A 23,119-nucleotide genomic window follows, 5' to 3' on the forward strand; every position below is an offset into this window, starting at 1 on the left:
GCTAATGCCCCAGAAACAGCTCCTGGAACACTACAGAGAATGAGTTAGAAGCTTTATACAGGTTAATGTCTCATCAGCCTTAGCTCCTGGACACAGGAAGAATGACTCAGCCTAGAAGTGGAGAGGTGGGAGATACCTAGAGATTACACAGAGATTTCATTGCAAGACAGCTGTAGTTCCATGCTGTAATTTATTCCAAAAGCATTTCTCTCGCAGAAAATTTTTGAATAAAGCAAAAAATGTCACTTCAGACTCTGGTGAAAAGATAAAACCCATAAAGAACAGTATAACAAGTCAAGTTTTAATAGATTTATAAAATTCATATATACAAAACAGTAAACTAAGTCACCAAAGCTATAAAATACACTTTTTACACATCACAATATAATTTTATCTAGTACACAGTTTTCATAAGTTGAAACTATTACAGCAAGTAGCTGCTTCTATCACAGATGCTGTTTTGGTGCTAGAAAGACACTTATGTGAGCAGTCTGGAACTGTGCTTTTACTTCATGCATTTTTCACCTTCTTTTAGTTTGTCGCTGTTTTTTAAGTACTTTCCTGTGAATTGTTAAGAAAATTAAGGCTAAACTCAGGCCTTTGTTGCCCAATGCAGTGAACTGGTTTAAAAAAAGACTGATATTGCATAGTATGTGTGTTAATGCATAGGCACCAGAGAGCAAGTACATTGCAGAATAGAAGATAACATTACTTGGCTTCCTAAGCTACGTGGTCATGTCACGAGATAACCTGGTGTTTTGTCAGTTTGCTTTCGTACATATTGGTTCCACAAACAAGACAACTCATCCCTAGAGCAAGAAACACTAGCCATGTTCAGCACAGTCTCCAGAAATACTTTTTAATGTGTATCAACAACTCAAGCTCATTCCACATTCCAGGTAACAGGAGCTGTTCACTGGAGGGACGCTCGTTATCCTACGGAGAGTTAATGGCTTCAATGCAAACGGGAGTTTGAACACACATTTCCAAACCTTAGTCCATCAACCACCTTTCCAAGTCTCATGAGCTCCCAACAGATCACTTCTCTTCCACATCCCCCTTCTTCCCTTCTGTCTCCTCTCAGCCTTTGTGCCCAACCACCTGCACACGAGCTCAGCACAAGAGATTGACGGGAAGGACCGGCAGAGAATCCACGCCACTCCAAATCTGTCACTTCCCTCAAAAGATGCTCTCTCAGGTCCTAGTTCTTAAAAAATTTTGCTCTCCATCACATGTAGTTTTTATTCAAATAATGGAAACAGCCTCTTACCCAGGTCTCTTACCTTCTCACGCTCTGGTATCTTGAAGAAAGTTTAAGAAGCTGTCAGGAAGGAGTAAGATGCACTGTCTGGCCAGAGATCTGCATAGTGTATTTTAGTAAAAATTGAGTTTTAGCACCCAGTTATGAACAGATGAAGAGAGATTTACAATGGCAGGGCCAGCCTTGCCAGCCTGCTGTTCTTAATTCACAGCCAATAGCTCTCTGGAGTCACTCAAAGCTTTTGGGTCAGTGCAGATGGCATTTCACTTCAATACAGTCAGTCTTCAAGCACCATCAGCTTTTGGGATCTGTTTAGAAACTAGCTCCCCTCTCCTGCTCCCTTCCAACATACTTTGGCTTTTTTTACCAGAATGCCCACCTTGGAAGTCAGTGCTGCTCTTTTTTTCCCCCCTCTGACTGAGTATTTTCACACCAGACAGAAGATACAACTTTCAGATGAATGCCAAGAGCTGGGCTGTGACACAGTTCCTCAAGCCAGGCACAGAACCACTAGCACTGACAATCTAGTACCTCCACACTCCCCACCCCATAAGAAAACAAGCACAGACACACAGACAAAACTTCAACACCGCTTTCCAAATGCCATTAGAAAGATAAAAATGTCAAGAATCGAGCTGAACTGCCCAACCACCAAGATGAGCACAGGGACAGCATCATCTGGTAACACAGCAGCAGTTTCAGCTTCAAATGTCCTGGCTTTTCTCATTTCCATCTATGTAAAAAAAGATTAGTGTTAAAACAAAGAAGTGCCCACTTCACAGCACAAAGCAGAGATCACTCCAGCTAATTACAAAACAGGTATTATTAAAAAGCACTAGGTTTTGTATTGTCTTACCAATTATTCCTCACTAGGCTAGACAGTCCTCATCTAGAACTGTGGGGAGTCAGTATTAACTCAGGCCAAGTCTGGCCCAGATCATGCCAGTCTTCCTGATCCATAATGGATGCTCCCTAAAAAAACTGTTAAAAGCTCATTTACAAAAGTAGGCACAGATGTTTTATAGTTGCTACTGAAACACCCCCACTCACCACTTTGTGTTACAGAATTGGAGTATGAGGTAAAGAGTTGGCAGTGCTATATTAAACCCCTGACTACACCACGTGATTTTATACTAGAAAAAGGATATAGAAAAGAGGCTACAGCTAAACTTACAGTTCTTGTCACGAGAGATCAGGGTTTGGCTGACAAGACAAACTGCACTGTGTGGAGGTGTTGTTGCATATCATGTTTGTCTCTCAAGCTGGTGTGCATCAAATCATCCATCAATCCAGCAGATACTCCTGAAAATTTGATGACACAAGCCAAGCTAAGTCAGGTGGGAAAACCCACTACTTGAAAATCAGAGGGGCCTTTTACAGAAATCCTGTAGGTCCATGCAGCAGAACAACTTTTTTTTCCCAGAAGTAAAGAGGTACATGCATAGAAAAGACTCCAAAACATAAGTTAATGGAAGTTTAAACATAGTTAATACAAAGACACCCATCCAAAGGCAGCTGAGGACTTTTCTCTAAGATGCTGTTCTGTGGAAGGCAGCTGTGGCTCACTAAAGAAAGCTGCTGGTTTCTTCAGCAGTTCTGTGTCTATTCCTTTAATTTCTTCAATTCCATAATTTTTTGCAGGTCACAGTAACCAGGATGGGTGAATACCTGGGGGCATGGGGCCATGGGGATGGGGGGACAACACATCAGCAGGATGGGACACACTTTTCAAATGCACTGTTTTTCATACCATATTTCAGCTCTCCTGGTGGAATTCCATTTTTGTCTGCAGTGCCATGGACAAATGAGTTCTTCCTACTCCATTTCCCTACAGTTCCTTTGCTATTAGTTTCTCCACTCTGCCTGCCTGAGGCTTCAGCTGCCTCAGAAAGCCTGGAAATGATCATCTTCAGGAGCTCCTTTGCACTTGTAACATCCTAGTTCTAGGTTTTACACAGCAATAATTGAAAAAAATCAAATATATTATCAAGTTAATAACTCAAATAATCTATGCTGCCATGCTTTATAAGATCAATTCTCTGTATCAAACTGAAAGAATCTTTTGAGTTGTAAAATTGAGTGGCCAGTAACTTCAATTCCATAAACAATATTAATTTTAAACATTAAGAACCACTTAGTTCATTTGAAGTGACAAGTGCCTATTAAATATGTCACTTCCAGAAAACCATTCTTCCTTTTTAATTCCAATTCCCTGTGTCACCTTGCAATGCATCCAAGAATTGTTCAGAGAATGACAGCACTGCAATCTGAAGGAATGGGACTGACTGACACATCTATTACCTTAAAGCCTGTTTTGAGGACAACAAATATAAAGTAGTGTTTGATAAATGATTCCCATTTAGTTAGTTTTTCTACTTAAACTGCAAGATTATGTAAGTCTCTCCCACAGGCACATGCTGGAAGCACTTCCTCTCTTTGTCCTCAGGAGAGACAACCCGTTTGCAACACTCCATCAGTGGTCACTGACCCTGGGGTGGCAGAGGAGGGACAGCAAAAAGCTGCTTTTTTCTTAAAAAAAAAAAAAAAAAAAAAAGGAGTTGTTCAAGGTCTCCATTTGGTTATCATCCTGCCTGTGACCCATTTCCTGACCAGCCAAATGAACAATAAGCCTATAAAGTTAACAAAAAGAGATGTTCTCTCCAGCTGTGTTTACCTGCGAAGTTCTCCAGGATGTCACTTAAAATAAAGTTTTCTATTTGTTGCTGGTGAAAGGACTAAGCAACCAACCAAACCTGTCCTGAGATGTTTGAACAACTTCACCTACCTAAGCTCTGCTTTAGTAATTAACTGATTTACCAAAACATGATTTTCTGGCTTTACTATACTACAATTTACCTTGAAAAAACCCAAACACAAAACCCTCAGTTGTGGCAAGAAGTGGAGTGTATTTTGCAGAGAAAGCTGACACTTAAAAAATCCCCCCACGTCCTTTTTACTCATGGGCCACCAACTTGGCAAACTTGAAAAGTGCTTGACTTTTGCAAAAAGAGTTTCCTGATCTTGGGTTCCTACTGTGATCCATCACTATCCAAATTTGACAGAACACTGAGCCCACAGAGCCAAACTGCTGACTGGCCCCTCACTTAGGCCCATTCCATCAATAAAAAGAAAAAAGGCAACAATGGGCCTAAGGTGAGCAAACTGGCTCCCTAAACCTGACTTAATGTGCAAAACTGCCATATCAGAACAAAAAAAGAGCTTGAGAGCTCAATATGAGATATCTCATGCTGTTTCTTTTCCAGGTGCAGATTTTAAGTTACTTAAAATAAAAGTTGCATTATTAGCTCTGTTGAGAGTTTTAAATCCGTAAGGTGACCAAGGATACAAAACCATGGATGAGTGTCAAGAGAAAAACAGAACAGGAAATTCCATGCTATGCCTCCAGATAAAACTACAGTAGATTCAGACAAAAAAACTGAGGTAATTCTTGAGAAAAAATACAGTTGAAAGGGAATGTTTAACTCATTTGAGAAAACAAGCATAATATTAACCCATCTGGAAAATTTAGTGAAAGAATAAAGCTCACAGCAAACTAAGAACTGAAGTCAAGTCAACCTAGAAGTCAGGTCAGCCCACAACTGCCTTGTCTTTCCCAGTGTCTTGTGTGAAGTGAAAACCACTACCAAGAACTCAGAAAACATCTGACAGCTTTGAAAGCAGCCTTAGCCTTCAGCCAAACAAATGGGCTTAGAGAAACCAACCTCATGCGATGAGTAAACTTGTCTGCATCACACCGTGTTGGAACATTTACCTTTTCAAATGTAATAATCTTAAGATTTTCCTCCCATCTGAATATTGAGAGTCACAACATTATTCTCCTTCAAGGTTAGAAATGAATAAATATTTAAAAAGACAAGTTGGTCCTGGCAAAATAAGACTTGTTGCAAGGAAACTAATTCCTGTTTAAGTTTGCTCAAATTTAAGTTAGATTTTCCCATCTGCAACTTTTCAGTTGCTTCTTACCTCAGGACTGTGCCTGTTACAAGCACTGACACAGCCACAGCTTTTCCACTCTGGAGCCTGCACAAAGAAGGCCAAGGGGCTGCTACATCAGGCAACTACACAAAAATACTGATATGAACATCTGCAAGCTTCAGAGGGGAAGAAAGATTCCAGATTTTATCCAAATTAACATGAAAGGACAACGGAACAGGACTTTTCTTTGACCACATTTCCCATGGGATTACCAGCTGAAGTAAAACATTGCTTGTTTTGACATGCCATTACAGGCTCAAAGGGGATAAGAACTCCAGGGAATCTGCTGACTTTTTATGGGTACAAACAGCCCTTCAGGTTTTATTCTTGGATAAAAACTATGACAAAAATTGCACAGTAAACTATGGTTGAGAGTTACCTAAAGGAGAGCACTACAATATCTTCGGTTTGTCCATGTACCCCACTGTAGTAGAAAAGATTCAATGTCTGTACACAAAAAAGGCACCTGACAGAGATTGAGAGCACAAGGAAATTCAGAGTTCAGATCAACATTATTCACAGCCTCTTACCATTTTACACACAAACCACTGCCCAAAACTGGCAACTCCAAACTCAGCTGTGCTCAGAGTTACATGTGCATTACTATAGGCTAAAGATCCCATTAAGACACAGATTAAAGGCTAATTTTACAGCAAGGTCTTGCTGTCCAAACACATCAGTGCAGCTGGAAAAGCTGGGATCTCTAGGGTGCTCAGTCTTCCTATAAGGTCAGCTGTTGGGACTAATCAAGCAGCTGCTGTGCTACCAAAACCTTTGCTTAAGAGTTTGATCAGCTTTCAAACCTGTGAGTGTAGATGAAGCCCTGTCACACGAGATCCTGAACCTTCACACACGCTGCCCACTGTGAGAACAGTGCTGGGTCTCCATGGAGTACATCTCACTCGAGCACCCACTGTGCAGATACGTGGTTGGGTGCTCCAGCACAGGCTGCTTCACCAAGGAAATCAGTTTTCCCATGATGGAACAACCTTCACCTATAGTGCAAAATAAACCCTTCTCCATATCAGCGAGGCTTCAGCTTCCCATCCCATTCACTCCAACACGAGTTTCCTTACACAGCTTTGGATTTCTGCCTCAGGAGACTCAGGCAAAACCTTCAGACAAGAGCTGTGCATCCACCTCGGTAAGTGGACTGTAGACCCTTGGCAAAGCTGAACACGCACACAAGATCTGGTTATATTCCTAAGGGTTAACAACAGAACTTCCATTAACATTCTCCAATACAGCTGCCAATCTCATTATGTTTAGATTAGTTTGATCGATTCAGCACCTCCAAACTACAAAAAAAAAAAAGGCAGTTTGTACTACTAGTGTCTCTGAAAAATGAGCATATTCACTTAAAACAATGTGTCTTCCATACATGGTTTGTCAGAGATTTCTTTTTTTCTAAGAAGGCAGAAGGTGGTTGTGTTGTTCAGCGTCCCAAAATTGGTACAGAACCTACCATGGCCAGGGTTCAGTAGTGTTTCTAGTCCAAATGATTCAGTAGCTAACATCAATATGTGACTCCTCCGGCCTATAGCTCCTGTTTGGACTGGCTAGTTTACAGCATTCCTGAGCCAAGTAATTCGCATGGGTCCTACACCGCATGCAAGGGCCATAAAGAAAGGATAAAAACTTTGATCTAACCCTCCAGCAAAATTGTAACAGAACACTGGCTGCTCTCCTTCACTGCAACATGATATCCTTCAGGTTCTCCTGCAGGATCGTGTCCTTCACGGCGTGGAACACGAAGCGGATGTTCTCCGTGTCTATGGCCGTGGTGAAGTGGTGGAAGAGCGGCTTGGAGCGGTTCCTCCTCTTCCTGTCGAAGCACTGCACCAGGTAACGCTGCACGTCCTCCAGCCTGTGAGGGTCGCCCTTGAAGTCCGAGAAATACTTCTTAATGCTGACAGTCTTGACCTTCTCAACGAGAAGATCCATCTTGTTGAGGAATAGGATAATAGAAACGTTAAAGAAAAGCTTGTTATTGACTATTGTCTCAAAGATATTCATGGACTCCACGAGTCTGTTTGTGCGCCTGTCTTCCATGAGAACCTGATCGTATTCGCTGGAAGAGACCATGAACAAAATGGAAGTTATTCCATCAAAGCACTGGAACCATTTCTGACGCTGAGATCTCTGTCCACCTACATCCACCATCTTGAAAGGAATTTTTTTAATGATGAAATCATGCTCTACGATCCCCTTCGTGGCTTTTCTGGCCAGCAAAATATCTTGTTTGCTGGGGAAGTAATTCTGGAAAAGAAAGGAGAGAACTGTCAAAAGGAGTTCTTCAAAAATGCTGTCCAAGGCCAGAATACTGAAGTAATGAGTAAAATCATCAGGAGCCATGCTTTTTAAATTATCAGGTGAACAGTGAATACTCAGCTTTAAAATACTGGACTGTTGACCATTTAGCTCAACACTGGTGAACATCTAGAAGACCCTGAGACATATACAAGAATAAAAATATAGGACTAATCCACTTGTTCACATTTTTATCCTTCAAGCCTCTTGTTTTCAGGCTGAAGTCTATGTTTTCACGATCAAATCCTTAGCTAGTGTTATTTGTTATTTCCACTTAATGTTCAATAAAGCAGATCACCAAGTCATCACTGAAAGGATTTTCTTTTTTAAAATCTAGTTTTTCACAGTTTATTACTCTTAAAAAGACCATCTCAAAAGCTTTAGTGGAAATACTCCTTCCAGGTTTACACCCCCATGACCAGTGAGTACAGCAACACATTCTACCATAAGTTGTGGTCCAACCTACCACTGTAGAGAGATTTGTTCTTCAGCAGCTTATCACTGTTACTATTTGGGAAAATCATCTCCCTTCTTTCCCTTCCAAGTCTCCTGACAGATGTTTCCACTATGGATTTTGAATCCTAGAAGTGCTAGTAATGTTTTTAATTTTTTTAAGGTTCCGTTCTGCTACCTTAAGTAGCACCAGCCACATCAGGAAAAGTGAATGAGATCCAGAGACTGAGTAGAAGGGCTGATAAAAGAAAATATGTGCATAAATACAACTTCCACAATCTGTCAAAAACGATTAAGCAAATACTAAGCTTCAGTTTCATAGGCTGAAGTTTACTATTTCTGGAGAAAGAACACTGGAGTTATTTACTACACTATTATTTTAAAAAACAACAAAAACCCCCAAACAAAAATCAATGATCATTGCACACCCAGGCTTCCACTGTCTCTTTGAGCTCTCTGGTTCAGAAAGGGAAGGTGGTGTCTTACCAGCTGACCGATGCGATCCAGGTTATCCAGGAAGTATTTCACCGATTCACCCTGTGGAAAAGGAAAGAGATGGGAACTAAGCTTGTTTCTAGGACAGCAAATCCAATTGAACTAAGGCCTTTTCACTTTCCAGCATGCACTGAGGGCTAACAGAGCAACATCACAAGTGGAAGCTTGGACACCATCCCAATACACTTCAGGGGCTGGAACAATACAAGCATTACAGAGCCTAATTCACAAAGTGCTGATAAGCAAGTGGAGCTGCCATAATATAGTACTAATGTGTAGGAAAGGCAGAATTTCTTCTAAATGCAGTTCTCTATTAGGTCAAGAGAGATCAAAGTTGAGTAGAGATTTGAATAAATGCTCAAATCTATCCAGTACATCTTCACAATGAAAAGGAAGTGTCATTAAAGTCAGTTCTTTGACTTAAAGAATTAGGGTTTTTTCCCCTTGTAAGATGAATACAGTTAACTGACACTGAGTGGGAGTAAAACGAAACACATTTCTAAGAAACCCATGTATTTTGTTTAAAATTAACAAAGGCATATCCTAGACTGAGTGGCACATCTTCAGGAAAGAGAAAGATTTAAGTCACCCACAATTTGTGATGATTTAAGCTAGACTTGCTTGTCACAAACAAATGAAAAAAAGGAACATTCTGAAGGACTTGCTCTTCTACAGACAGCTTCCCTTTTAGGCTCAAGAGTTTAACAATGTATTTGCTCATCTTATACAAAGTTTACCAGTTATATTGAGAAGAAATAGGCAGCATTTACAGGGAAAATGTATTCTTATGTGAAAATTTCCTCTTGCATAAGAGGTTTGTGCAGACTGCTCTGGGGTGATACTCTCCTTCAAACACTTCCCCTGCATTTCTTCAGATGAAGATCTGTTCAGTGAGAAATTATTCTTCATTGTCCAGGACATGTGTCTTGCAGTTGTAGCCATGTAATGAGAGTGATAAAATGGAAAATCCTGCTGCCTTTTAATAATTTTAGGCAGCAAAACAAATTCTTTATCACAGCTGTGTCAGCAGTGACCAAACTGACCGTAGGTGCCCTCTCCAAGTCACTAATTCAGAATGGAACTTCCTCCAAGTACCAGCTCAGACTCCAAGAGCAATATAAATTCTTAAATCACACCTTCTCCTCGACACCACGGGCTTGAGGCAGCAGAACAGAATTATTCCCCTGCAGTACAGCTGTAAACAGATGCCAAGACAACAGTTCATTGTGAGGAATCAGACTGGAGATCAGAGGATTCAGGGTATCACACAAGTACACACTCCCAGCATAAGGCACAGACAAAAAGGAGCTGGAGCTGATTATTTCCTAACATTTAAAACTAAAAGTGTCTTTTCATAAAAGAGAGAGAACACAGTATTTGCAAAAGACTACCATGTATCAACAAAAGATTTAAAGTGGATTGCTAGCAGAACAAATTATCTTTTTTTTGAGAGAGTGGTAGTGGGGGGGGGAAAGTTTCCAAAGAACAATTGCTCTAAGAGCTTCCTTACAATCATGAATTTTCATAAGGTGAAAGTAATTTCCTGTATTTTTTGGCACTCTGTGGATCAGAAGAGATATCACAGACCGCATGAATAAGAGAAAAGGGCTTCCTGTACAGCATTAGTCATGTTTGGGAGATGGGAGAGCCCAAAAAGAAAAGATCACTGAAGCTACAAAAAAACCCCTTCTCTCTCTATTGTGCTCTGTCCCACACAGTGTCTTTAGATGTGCAAAAATACTGCAAAGGGGCCATCTCTGATACAGCTTCTTCCTATTTTCTAGCAGGAACCCAGTTGCTTTAAGAGGCCTTGCTGTCCATCCACCCTCCCACGCGGAGCAGGAAACAGCTGGATGCCTTAAACTGCTGGGACACACAGGCAGGATCACCTGATTTACAGCTTCTGCCTCCCCTATTTCCCACCCCACACATCAATCACTTGGACATTGTGCACATTTATAAGAAGGTAAGAAAATAAACTGATTAATGAAGAAAAAAAGTGTTCATTTTTGCAGGGATTTAGGGAAAGCAGGCTTCTCTAGTTTCTTACGCAGCTCTTCCTAACGCTCCAATTAAGCCAAGTTAATTAACTCTGGGAAATTTTAAGCAGGAATTGCAAAACACTTGGAGAGCTGGGTAACCAAGTCAGGTTGCTGGAACAGGTGTGAGCACCATATGCACAATCTGACAGATCTGAAGGTGCCTGAATATTCTCTTCTAGCACAGAATTCAAAGACATCCAAGTACTTAAGTCAAAATATCTGTTTCCAGTCAAAACAACAAACCCCCAACAAGCTCCAGAGGGTCTGAAGTTAAAAAAAGCTCAAAACATTAAAGCACACAAACATGAAGGGAGGAAAACCACCCGCCAAAAAGCTCCCAAAACAACAACAACCCCAAGCCCACCGCACACATTGAAAAGCTGCTTTAATGATTCCCTGATTAAGTCCTGAGTTATGGCCTACGGAAGGGTGGATTCAGTTCCCGCTCCAAGGGCTTCTGGAATAACCTTGCCCTACATCTTAGTCAGATTCACAGAAAACTGGGACCTTCTGGGAAGTGTGTGGGGCATTTCAGTTCATCCACAGGCAGCACACACAACTGATTCAGCATTGACTTGATGAGCAACTTGTAACATATTTAAACGAGGAAATTACGGAAACTCCAGGTTTTACCACTGTTCTGTGTTAGTATTTTTAATCAGAACAATTACACTAACTGAACATTCCTTTCTATTCCAATTTTTCCTTGGCATCCAGAGAAAATAGACAGCAATATTAATCAGATCTAGAAGGCAAGTTTATTTAGCTTTAGATCAAGGTGCACTTGAATGCAGTTTTGAATACCATTGATAAATTATTATTTATGCAAAGCTACCTCATGCTTCAGGTATTATAAACCCATACAAATGTCTGTGGATATTTATATGTATGTATATAAAAATACACACCCACAAAGAGTTTATAAATCAAAGTAGATTTTCCATTCAAAGCAAATTATTACCAAAATAAAGTATCAGCTGCCCATCTCATGTTGAATTATTTTTTTCTCTTGACACTGACCATAAAGAAGCTGGTTTGGCTCTTTTGGGGCAAATTCTTAGTGTTTCTCCAATATCTGTCTGACCATTCAGCTGCATTCAAAGCTGGCTTAGCACTTCAAATGCTCTCCTTCTCCAGATCTTAGCTAGTTATTTCTGGTTCACCAGCATGACTTCCTATAAAAGTGGCAGCAAATATTTGCAATTGATTCATCAGATACTAAAAATATCTTCATGCAGATTGATGACTCCAGTTTCAGTATTTTAACAGTTCTAGTGAAAAAGAGATTTTTAAACTCGCACTCTATTTTAAGCCACGTTTGCAAGTAGCAAAATAGAAAGCACACAAAGTTATTTATACTATATGTATATTATTTATACACTATATGTGTATTTATACTGAATGTAAATACCTAAATATAATCACTTTGTGGTGTGTTCACTTAAAAAAAACAAACAAAAAAGGTCCAGGTCAGATCCTTTACAAGCTGGTGTTGGGAGAAAAACTGTTGCAGCTCAAGAAACTTGCTTAGATCAATGACATTCATAGAAGGTTGTTGAGCTCTTCAGAAATTAATAAAACTCAAATCTTGTTGTATTTCATTGTTAGTACACTATTTCCTTTAAAATATATTCTAACAATATTCAGAAATAACGTTAAAATCTGAAAGACTTTTAATTTCAACCATCACAGTACTTAGATAGGAAGCCCCATCGTGTCACAGTCCCAGCAGAGTCTGCCAGTGAAGCACACGTGCACTGATATTTCTTATTTAGTTTATTTTTAACAAGTAGTCCATTAGTATTTTCACATTTCAAAGTTTTAACAGCAAAGCCTGAGATGACCATCATGTATGTGGCTGTTGACACAAACCAGCTTAGCTGGTTTTGGTTTTTTTTTTAATCCTCCTTGATTATAAATCAAGATGTCCAAGCATTGTCCTGCACAGGGAAGAGTGACCTCTGAGTTATGAATTTTACATAATTCAGACAGTCCTTTTGAGTGCACCAGAGCACAGACCATTAGTCCTGAGCTTCTTCTCCCCACACAAGAGTTACCACAAAGGCCTGGCTGACTCATCCTCTCAGGGCTAATCTCCTCTCCCTCTGCAATACATATCCTCTGAGTAACAGTTTTGCCAACTGGGAGCAAGAGAAGGAATAAGAGATGCTGTTCCCATTGTTCAGTAGGATGAGTCACTGCACATCTGGGAACTGGGAGAATCAAGAAACACAAACAGAAGGCCTGAAATGAGCCCACAAGTTCCACAATGCAGCATCTCTGTTGGATTTTTTTTCAATTATTATTTTTTTAACTGCCCTATCTGCAGTATGAAGTTTGGTGAAGCCAGACAAAATAGTACAATTTGTTTAAAAACTGACTGGTGGAGGAGAAAGGGAGGAAAGTTAAAATGTAAACATATATTCCTGCTTCCTGAAATAGTCCTCTGAAACTCTTTTTATATGCTAGATTATTTTGACCACGGCATTCTCAAGGGGCAAAAGCCATGAAATTAAGGAATTTTTAATCTCTATATTTTGTACTATGTTAATGCCATCTTAACATTAGCTCCAAACAAGTCACCATGAAAATAACTAATTGAATTCAACATCCCTGTCCCTTCAGGCCACATTGGGAGCACATAGGAAATCTCCACACAGAAATATTATAACTAATCTGGCATCACTTCCTTTGCCATTGATAGCCTCATTTTGGGCAGGGTTCCCAAGCAGTATTCATTTCATGAAAATAAATGCACAACAGATCAGATGCAGATTACTTTAAAATACCCACAGAAACTCAGTAATAAGACATGTTCTGCAAGGCCAGAATTTATCAACTTCTCACTCAGCCAGTTATTCAAAGTGATTCTTGGTCAGATCATAAGGGGCAGTGAAACATCCCAGTGTTCAGTTCCCTGAAATACTGGCTCATTTCAAACTTTTCCTTCTGAAAAGCAGTTCCTCTGAATTCTGCTCTGAACTGAAAAGACTTGAAAGGGGACCCTGTGTTCCAAATTGGCTTTTTTCCTTTCCTTGTCCCAAGGCCTTTTTGACATAATATTAATTTAGCCCTTCCTGATCATTCTGTCTCTGGCTGCTAAATTTAGAGTGCACAATTTAAGGTAGACCTGTCAGTCTCAGCTTGTTCCAGATGATGAATTAAACCACACACAGGAAGGAAATGCTACGCTTCAAGGAAGCATAAGATACACATCTAACAGAATTCCCATAATGGAGATCCAACAGGAGTCTCACAAATACTGCAAAACACCCAGAAAAACAGATATTTTAATTGCCACAAACTGCAGCTGAATCTGCAAGGTGAAAGAACAGCGATCTCGCACTGTTGGGAACCCACCCTCTGCTCAGGAGCTGTAAAATATTCAGCAGCAGGGCTGAGAAACACAGAGGAAATCCAGAAGGACACTTGGGAATCCTCCCAGCCTTTAAGCTTTGAGATCTCAAATACAAAAATACAGTGGACTTAAAGCACTGACAGGTAATTTCACCCAAAGCTGGCCTTTATATAAGGCACCATTCCATTAGGGCTGCCAGAGACACATACTGACAGGATGCAAACTTGCAACCAAAATCTTTGTTTTTCAAACACCAAGACATCATTTTTTCCAGCTTTCCTGGGATGTCAATCATCTGTTGATTGTAAGAAGTTTGAGTGTTACTATTTCAGATGTTTTATAAAAGCAAGAGGCCCAAGGGAAGAGCAAGGTTACGAGCACAAGCCGGATAAAATAACCAGGAGACAAGCCTTTGAAAATGTTGGAGATGTTACATCAGCCAAGTTTTTAGAACCCAAAACCTCACCAGAAAACAGAGATACAGGAAGGACTTTCTTTAGTGAGCCCTACTGGACACAAGCAGCAGGTTTAACATCCTGCCTCCAGAACACACACATCCTTTGGAAGTGAGCACAGGGACACGGCTCCAGGTTCCACACCCTGGTTCTGTCCAAGGGCTAAAATTCGCAAGAATTTTAGAATTTTTTGCAACAACAAACAAACAACTCCCCCTTCCCAAACCAGCAGGCTCCTTCAGCACATTATTTCTAAACTTGCACTTCTTTTCAGCCTCACTGGTAGCAGGGCACGGATTTACTACAGCCAAAAGCTGTTCTCTTCTCTGTGACAGCTGATGAATTAAGTATTATTTTCCAAGGAGGTGAGCAAGTCTGGGCTTGTTCAGAATTCCCTCCGAGGATGCTGAAGTAACCTAAATTGCCCCAAAAAGCTGATGCCCATTACACCATAATTCTGTTCTACATCCTGTCTGGGCACTGACATTTATTGACACAAGACAAACATTAATTTTTCATTCAATCACCAGCTCCAAGGCAGAGACCAACCACTTCTCCATATTTAAGCTGTACAGAATTTTAACTATCAAATCTCTCCAGTGTTATTTAACTTCCTCCTTAACAACAGACTGAGCTCCTGGCTCTTATCCAGCAACTCCAGGGCTTATCCAAGTTGCTGCTATCTGTACCCTACCAACACACCAACTACAAAAAAGTACCATTTGGTTCTAAACTTCTAAAAATTACCTCTTCTTTCTACTGCCTAGTTGTACAGCAGAGGTATCAGATGTTGAAGTCTGAAAAGATTTTCAAAATTCACTATTTGTCAGCTCAGTACAAATGGACAATGGAAGAATTGGTTTGTACATGTGAAGATGGGTTTTTATAAACTCATTCTACCTGACATGGCCAATCAGTGTGATTTACAGCACATGGATAAAAAAAAATAGGTGATAAATATGTATTTGATTTTCCCCACGAAGTTTAGGCTAATCTGAGCTCCCACATCAGTGCTAAGATTTGTGGATCCTCGTGACTGGAATTCTATCCACAGCTAAGAAACACTCCTAACAGGAGCAGAGTTCTTGTGCTGAAGGGTGACTCTTAAAATGTGTTAGCCTTTTCCAGCAATCAAGCACAGCAATTCTTTCTCAAAGTGCTGCAAGGGAAAAATGAAGTTACATTTTTTTCCTGAAATGCTACGTGTTTCTACATCAACAGGATGTAGATGAGATAAATTACTTTTGGTACTATGTTAACAATTCTGTCCATTTGTCTCAAATATGCACACCAGCAGCAGTGCTTCCAGCAGGAAAGGGACTTTCTGTTAACAGACTAAGGCAGGTTCATCCTTCACTCTAAGCTTCAAGAAACATTAACAAAAAAAATCCCTATTATTTTGATTTTACTCCTACTTACTGTCTTCATCACTGCTGTTCCTGCTTCCCAGATTTGCAATGACTGGAAGAAAAACAGGTGCAAACAGCAGAGAAAACAGTACTGACCACAAAGAAAACACAAAGATGCAGAGTGCAACACTAACACACGAAATTTTAGCTTCAAAAACATAAATCTAGAAAAATCCTTAACCAAACTTGCACATTAGCCACTGACTTGCAGCTAAAAAGAGCAAAGGAGCGGATGCAAGAGGGTATGTACCAAATTCACGTGGAAGAATGTGTTTAGACAATGAAGAGAGTTTGACTGCTGTGTCCAACATCAGCAGCGAGCCCAGCTCGCACACACTCATCCTGGCACGACTGGGCGACAGACCTACTCATAAGCATCTCATGAAAGGATTCCTTCCTGTTTCCCTGCCAACTGTCTGAGGGAATACATTGTCTGAGGCTGCTGCCAGAGCCCTTTCATCTCACACACCGGAGGTTCTCCGTGAAGCTGAACGAGCACACGCCAGCCCAGCTCCTCACTCCCGGCGCAGTCGGCTCCACGCCCCAGCGCGGGCAGCTGGGAGCTGCACTGCTGCCACAGCTCCAACAAAGTCCTGAGCTGAAAAAGGAAGGATGGCTCCAAGATTCTGGCCAATCACTAGTAAATTACCCCATTTATTCTCAGTGGGCAGCTGTCATGCAAAAATGGGCATTTTCAACTAACATGTCAGAATTTAGAAGCAACGGGATGTTTTTTACATCACCGGGAACGATGCGCAATCCCGTTAGCCTGTGTCCCAGTCCTGTGCTTTGTTCCCAGCAGAGCAGTATGAAAACCTGAAACTTGCCTTGTTTACAGAAGACATCTGCAGAACTAGAATAGACACTGACAATAAAAAAGTACCTTCTGAATTAATCCAGTCAGCAGTACTGACTATCTGATCAAGACGAAATCGCAAGTTTACCAGCGAGTTTCCCTTCCAAATCTTATCAGATCGAGGGATGGGAAAGAAGTATCTTAGATCTTGTGGGCTGAAAAGGCAGCTAACACCAGCCATCAGAGAATGTTGAGCTTGGACTTTTCCATGGCAGGTGGCCAGCTGGAAAACTAAGCAACTTGGATGCACTTACAAAAGGCATAACCTTGAATATCTCGCAGAACGATGCTTCCTGCTCCACTTACACACCAAAGATCTGCTGCAGTGCCCTAATGCTCCACTTTCTGTGGAAATAACAGCTCAGACATGTTTTACTGAAATTTGTCCATGTCTGGTGTTAAAAGCTGACTATGAGGATTGGAAAGTGTCATTTATCCCTTATAATGCTTTAAAAATTTGGTTTGAACAAGATTTTCTCCTTTTGTCTGTATGTATTCAACCAAGAGGTTTTTAGATGCAATGCAGATGAAAATTACAGTCCTGAAAGATTCAGAAAGCTGCTCAGTATGTGAAAATTAGGTTTTAGGTGGAACTCAACTGACATAAAATGCAAGCTAAGTCTTAGTTGCACTCAGGTGTGCTATTTAACAGTTTGATTGCTATAAAATCAAGTGTGTAGAGAATAGAGTGCAGAAAAAAAATAAAATTCCACCTTGCTGACATTACTCTGAATTTGTTCCCCATGCCCATTACCTCAGCACTTGGCAGGCTCAACCACAGAGAACACAAGGCTTGCAAGTCTGAGGGACTCCTCAAGCCAGTTTCCACGTCTGATTTTCAAAATTCATTTGGCCCAGAAACAAAAAACTGCTTTTTCCAATAATAGTTTGGTATTTGTTAATTCTAAGAGACTGATCAACTCTGAAGTTTATCAGCTGTTACTGTGTTTGCTTCCCCAGTGACTTTCAACTCAGTGGAAATTCAGAACATGCACTACCTTGCTCTCAGCACGATGTTACTCAATGTCTTGTGTTCACTCACATCAAGACTTGTATTGCCTTCTACCAACTCTGACCTTTACACACACACCTGTAAATCCCCCAGATCATGAGTGATCAAGTTGTCTCATGTTTCCCTCTGGAAGTGACTGCCCTCCCCACAGCCTCATCTCTCCTGCTCCAGTGCCAGTGCCAGCCCCGTGTGTCAGGTCCAGCAGATGAATGAACCTCAAAAGAACTCTGGTGACCTGAAACAAACCTCAGTTTCCATTCACAATCAGGTTAAGTGTTCACTGTGATCAGACTTAAAGTCATTATCTCAAAACTTGTTTTATTTATTCATATCTAATCACATCATACCAACTATTCTAAATATTCTCTCCTCTTCTAAAGATTGTTTTGGCATGAGGAGGGGAAGTTCTTCTAAATTTGCACTTAAACCTTAGCTCTACTGATACTTCAGTATGAAGGTTTCAGGCACACTGAACTGCTTTTTATTTATTTTCAGAATTTGTTCTCTTTCAGATCTGAAAAGAAATCTAAAGATGAAATAAGTGATTTGAAATAAGTGACAGGTTCCATCCTTAAGGCCTCATCCACACATAGAAATTAATCAAGCCCCAGTGGAAAATGAAGTGGGTTTAACAAACTTTTCCAAGCTGTTGAGCAGACTAGACTATTAAAAAAAATCCTAATTAAAGCCTCAGTCACATCCTACTGAACTGCAGAGAGGGCAACAGTCCAGCCACGTGCACGGCCAGCTGAACTCCCTGCAACCAGGAATGCATGTGCTGGAACAGGGGAAAGAAGACAGAAAAAGAGGATAGAGTAGGTGGCTCTTTTGTCTCCGGCCCACATCTGACATCATTACTGATTCAGTGCTGTGCTCTGACCAGACTGAAACTACATGGATCAAAGTCTTGAATTCAGAGATGGAATTAAATGGGAAAGAGTTCCATCCATAAACCACTGCTTTTTCAGTTTGAGATTTTACTGAGTTTTCCAAAGTAGAACTAAGCGAATGTCAAGGAAAGCAAGTCAAATTAAGAGGCTTTGGGGGTGGGGTGGAGAGAAGACCTTCTAAGGACAAACACCAGCAGTTTGTTCAGGAGTAAAGCCAAGTGAAGCACAAGTCTGCCACAGTCTGACTGCAGGAATCTGTGTTGTATACAGAGGAGACATTTGAAAGGTGTCAATAAATTACTTCTCAGAGCAACATGTTTTCCACTTTCTCAAACAGAAAATCTTGCATGATGTTTCCAAGAAGTTTTCCTGCCCTCCTCCAAATACTAAGTCAATAATAGAGCAAAACAGGTTTACTCCACAGAGCTGCTTTAGGTATAGCTGCAAAATAACGAGAAGGTGGAGGCCATGCTGCCTTCTGCTTTTGGGACAGAGGCCTTCCAAGCTAGTGCAGGTCCAGAGAAAGGAGAAAGTGAAGTACTGATCGTCTTCTTTGAGAAGAGACCTCAACAACTCTGCTCCTTCCATCAGTGTTCAATCATCAGCTGGTCAGTTTGTGGAGTATGGAGCAGGGAGATATTTTCTGCAACAGGATCACGTTTAGATGCATCTTAAGTCATCCCATCTATGAAACCCTCCTCCGTTGCACAGCTATCACTGCACAGACTCAGAAGTCAAAAGCCAAACACTGTGTTTCTTCCCTCCCTCTGCTCACCATGTCCTCCTCCCCATTCAATACCTGTGAAACAGAGCCTGGATTCGAAGAGTCCGAACATTTCAGATACTCAAAAAATTTGGAACACTAAAATTTAAAAAACTAATTTTTGAGGTAGAGGCATCTTATTAGGACCAGGAAAGATTTATAGAGGAAAGGAGCCATCATTTGGAAGAGGGATCAGCGAGACAAAGACATCATTCCTTGGCATGTACCAGGTTAAGGCGACTCGTGATCACTTGTGATGCCACTTGCTCGTTCCTTCACCAACACCACAGCACATCCCTGCCTCAGCTGTGCTTACCTCAGTTGCAGGGTTGCACTCTGTCTCACATGAGCTTCCCAATTTACAGCAGGGTTTCCAAGAAAACCAGTTGTGCCAACATAAACAAGAGCACAATGCAAAGCAGAACTCCCCAAACCACCATTTCCTACTGCTCACCGTGATTACTCTGTCCCAGAGCTACAGCCCAAGGGGAGCTGTAAAACACTCCATGTTTAGGGCAAAGCAGGCTTGTCTGGGAGACAGCAGGAGCAGGGGAAGAAACAGAAGAAAAGTAGGTTAAAGCCAATTACAAGCTTTTCAAGAAGTCATTGCAAAAAGATCAGGAGAGTCAGCAAGAATAGAACATCAAGTTACTGCTGCCTAACTATCCCACCTGCATCGTCCTTTTCAGTTTTCTGGCAGGTTCTGTCTTTTAAAGAACATGGGCTCATTGAACAGAATGCACTGTCACAGTGACAAGAACTACCTCAAATCTATGTTAAGTATAAAAATACAGAAGATATGCCAATAAGACTTCCTCATAAAAACAGACCTAGTTTTGTTCATCTGTTCTTGTTACTTGTTCTTGATCCTACGTAGCTTCCTGTAAACTAGGATATTCAGGAAAGCCTGAAAGCATTCATTACCCATTATCCTATTAAATTCAGTGGCCCCTTTGAAAAATCCAAGCCTTAACCTCTTACTGCTTTTTCTCAAGGGAACCTTTTAGAGAATTTTTAAAGACACTGAAATCACCCTTGCTCGCTGTCCCAATTCTAGGTGGAGAGAGCACAAGGTTTGGCACCAATAAAAAGCTGAACTGGTACCAAAAGAAAGCTGAATTACTACAAAGAACATATAAATGAGGTGCAAAAGGCTGACTTGTAAAACTGGAACTTTCTGAAGTGCATTGTCAGCACTGCTGTTCTGAGCACAGAGCGAGCCACGTCAGGGACACAGCCTGAACAAAACCAGTCACCTCTTCTTCTGCAGAGCCTTTTTTTTTGGCCTAATTTCCTGAAATCAGCCACAGGGTCAGAAAACTGCTAATATAGCACACAGTAAGCATCAGGAGCTCTCTCTTTTATTTCATACATCTAAGCCAGTCCTTGCTGGATCTTCAAGTAGTGGATATAGGTTTCATACACCAAAAACTTTGAACACCCATATCATGGGAACACAAACATTAAAGTCTCCTTTTCAGCTGTATCTTTGAGACTGAAGGGTTGAAACCAGTCTGACCAGTGGAGCCCTTTCACTAGAAACCATATTCTTTGATTGTTTTTCAACAGATAAATATTAATATATGTGTCTCTGCATAATGCAGGTATTTTTATTCCAACTAAAAAGTTGTCCTTGTGCTACCACGGCTTTAATGTACACATATGCTCATTACCTAATATATGAGCTCTCTCCTGCTTCCACCAAATTTCAGTAGGAACTCTTCATTAGACTTCCCAAGTCACACAAAGGGTGCACCTTTAAATGAGCCTAACTTTTCAGGCTTCTGGAATATATTTTCAATACTGGGAATCTCTAGGGAGATACCAGTTGCCAACTTTAAGGTCTCCTGAATTACTGAGATCCATTAGGGACTTTCTGAATATGAAATTAAATAGCATAATCAAAAGCTACAGGCTGCTCACTGGGCTGGATTTGCCTCTGCCCAGACCTTTCCTGCACACTAGAAAGGGATAAAGAGATTACTCCAGTGGTTTGTAGCTGCAGTTGGGTACTGGCTCAGACAGCCTGAACTGAAAGTTTCCTTCCTTGTTTCTCACAGCATGTGCCAGCATTTCTTGATGGGAATGCAAAGATTAATTACAGCTGTACTTGCTCTGAACAAATCCTCATATTCAATACAGTCCTGCAAGATTTAGAGTAGCACTAATTAGGGCTTAGAACAACAATTCTGCAAAGACAGACACACCGAGTATTTTTTCTAATTATTTTAAGCATAATAAAATTAAAGCTCCTTTCCAGAAGTAGGGTGGCATTTATTCTCAAGAGCTGGGAGCCAAAAGAACTTTTCCAGTCTAAGAACATTAGATTTAGTGTTTCAGTGCTATTGCTGAAGGTTAAGACATCAAACTATAACTGCTTCCACACACATACAGAAAGATAAGGATGAGCACAAAATCTTTTGGGACACACAGACAGTTCTCTAATGAGCTCAATTATCAAGAGGCAAAGACAAAAAAAATTTTGTACTTGGCAAAATACACAGCAGTAAATCTTTAAACCAGAAAAATGGCAATCATTAGGCAAGATGCAAACTCTTCTAATGAATTTTCAACATGGGAGCTGTAAACATGAAGTTGTTTCTCTCATTCAGCTTAACCACACCAAAAATACAGTCAAGATGTATTGGCATCCAAGGGCCAAAAGCAAAAAACTCCTACAGGAAGCCTTACCCAGTACTATAAAAATACCAGGCTTTTTAATCTACCTCCAAGACTAAGGAAGTTAAAAGGTAGGGCCACACAAAGTCTGAATTTCAGCCTTTTGGTACCCACAGACAGCAGGGCATTAATGAAGTGCATTAACTGTACATCTTACAGACTCCAGCAGTGATTTTACACAAAGTTTTGCTCTTTAAGTAAAATAAAAATTAAAAAAAATGGAAAGTGCTGAGAATTCACTATACAGACTACTAGGACAGCCAGTAGCACAGCTCTTTTTATTCAGCATCCATCCCAGTTCCCATATGGTAGGCATATCAATTTCTTGTTATCCACTTATTTATTATGTATGATCTGCTCATTACTTTCCAACTTATCCTCCCAATTCCATGCAGGCTACATTTCATCCAGCTGTTGCACTTTGTCATAATCTAAGGCCAGGAGAAATTCATGACAGGAATCCTTTTTTTTTTTTTTTTCCACAGAGAATTTAACACAGAGGATTTTAATGCTTGGTTAAGAATTCAGGTAGGTACCGTAACAGACTGCTGTTCTCTAACACTTTTCCATTTGCACCATTTTAAAAAAAGTCATAACTCATGACCTTTCTGGTTCTTATTATTTCTCTCCAATAGCAGAAAGTATTTAAGAATGGCTAATAACTGTTTTACCCATCACAGCTTTCTGCTTGAGAGAACAGCTCCTGTCCCTGAGAAAAGATACTGCACGAGTGGATTTTGCTGGAATTCAAAATGATTTGCAGTGTAAAACAATCTACAGCCTTTGATTCTCTGAATGGTTTTGAATCCAGTCGACTTTAAATGTAGTTCTTCTCACCTCTTGCTCAGTGCCACTTTAAGCTGAACTGAGACTCCCAAGTGCAGAATTCCTTCCTAGGGGTGACAGACAAGGTGACATCTCCAGCTCTGCCTCCTGCTCTCAGCCCAGTCCTCAGTTGGAATCTCTGACTGTCAAGACAGGCTGGCACAGCCAAACCCCACACAGACGCTGCTCCAGGAGTTCTCTGGTGGCAGCAGGCCCATTAACATATCTCATTTAAGCATTTATTTTTAGAATACTGCAAATATATAAGGAGATTGAGGATATAACTCCTGTGGATGCAAACTGACAGACTCTAGA

The 23,119-nt window shown here is 40.7% G+C and overlaps 1 protein-coding gene across 1 annotated transcript in view; it reads right to left on the bottom strand.

The window, feature by feature from the left end:
* Nucleotides 1–280: 280 nt before the first annotated feature.
* Nucleotides 281–23,119, bottom strand: part of GNA12 (G protein subunit alpha 12) — a 42,109-nt gene continuing 19,270 nt past the window's right edge. Inside the window, exons 3-4 of the mRNA XM_064673180.1 lie at nt 8,507–8,557; nt 281–7,516 (exon numbers count right to left, since the gene is read on the bottom strand). Of these exons, the coding sequence (XP_064529250.1) occupies nt 6,947–7,516; nt 8,507–8,557 (621 nt within the window). The 3' untranslated portion in view covers nt 281–6,946. The remainder of the gene's footprint in view (nt 7,517–8,506; nt 8,558–23,119) is intronic.

The sequence above is a fragment of the Pseudopipra pipra genome, chromosome 16 (genome assembly GCF_036250125.1).
Source record: "Pseudopipra pipra isolate bDixPip1 chromosome 16, bDixPip1.hap1, whole genome shotgun sequence".
Classification (NCBI taxonomy): Eukaryota; Metazoa; Chordata; class Aves; order Passeriformes; family Pipridae; genus Pseudopipra; species Pseudopipra pipra.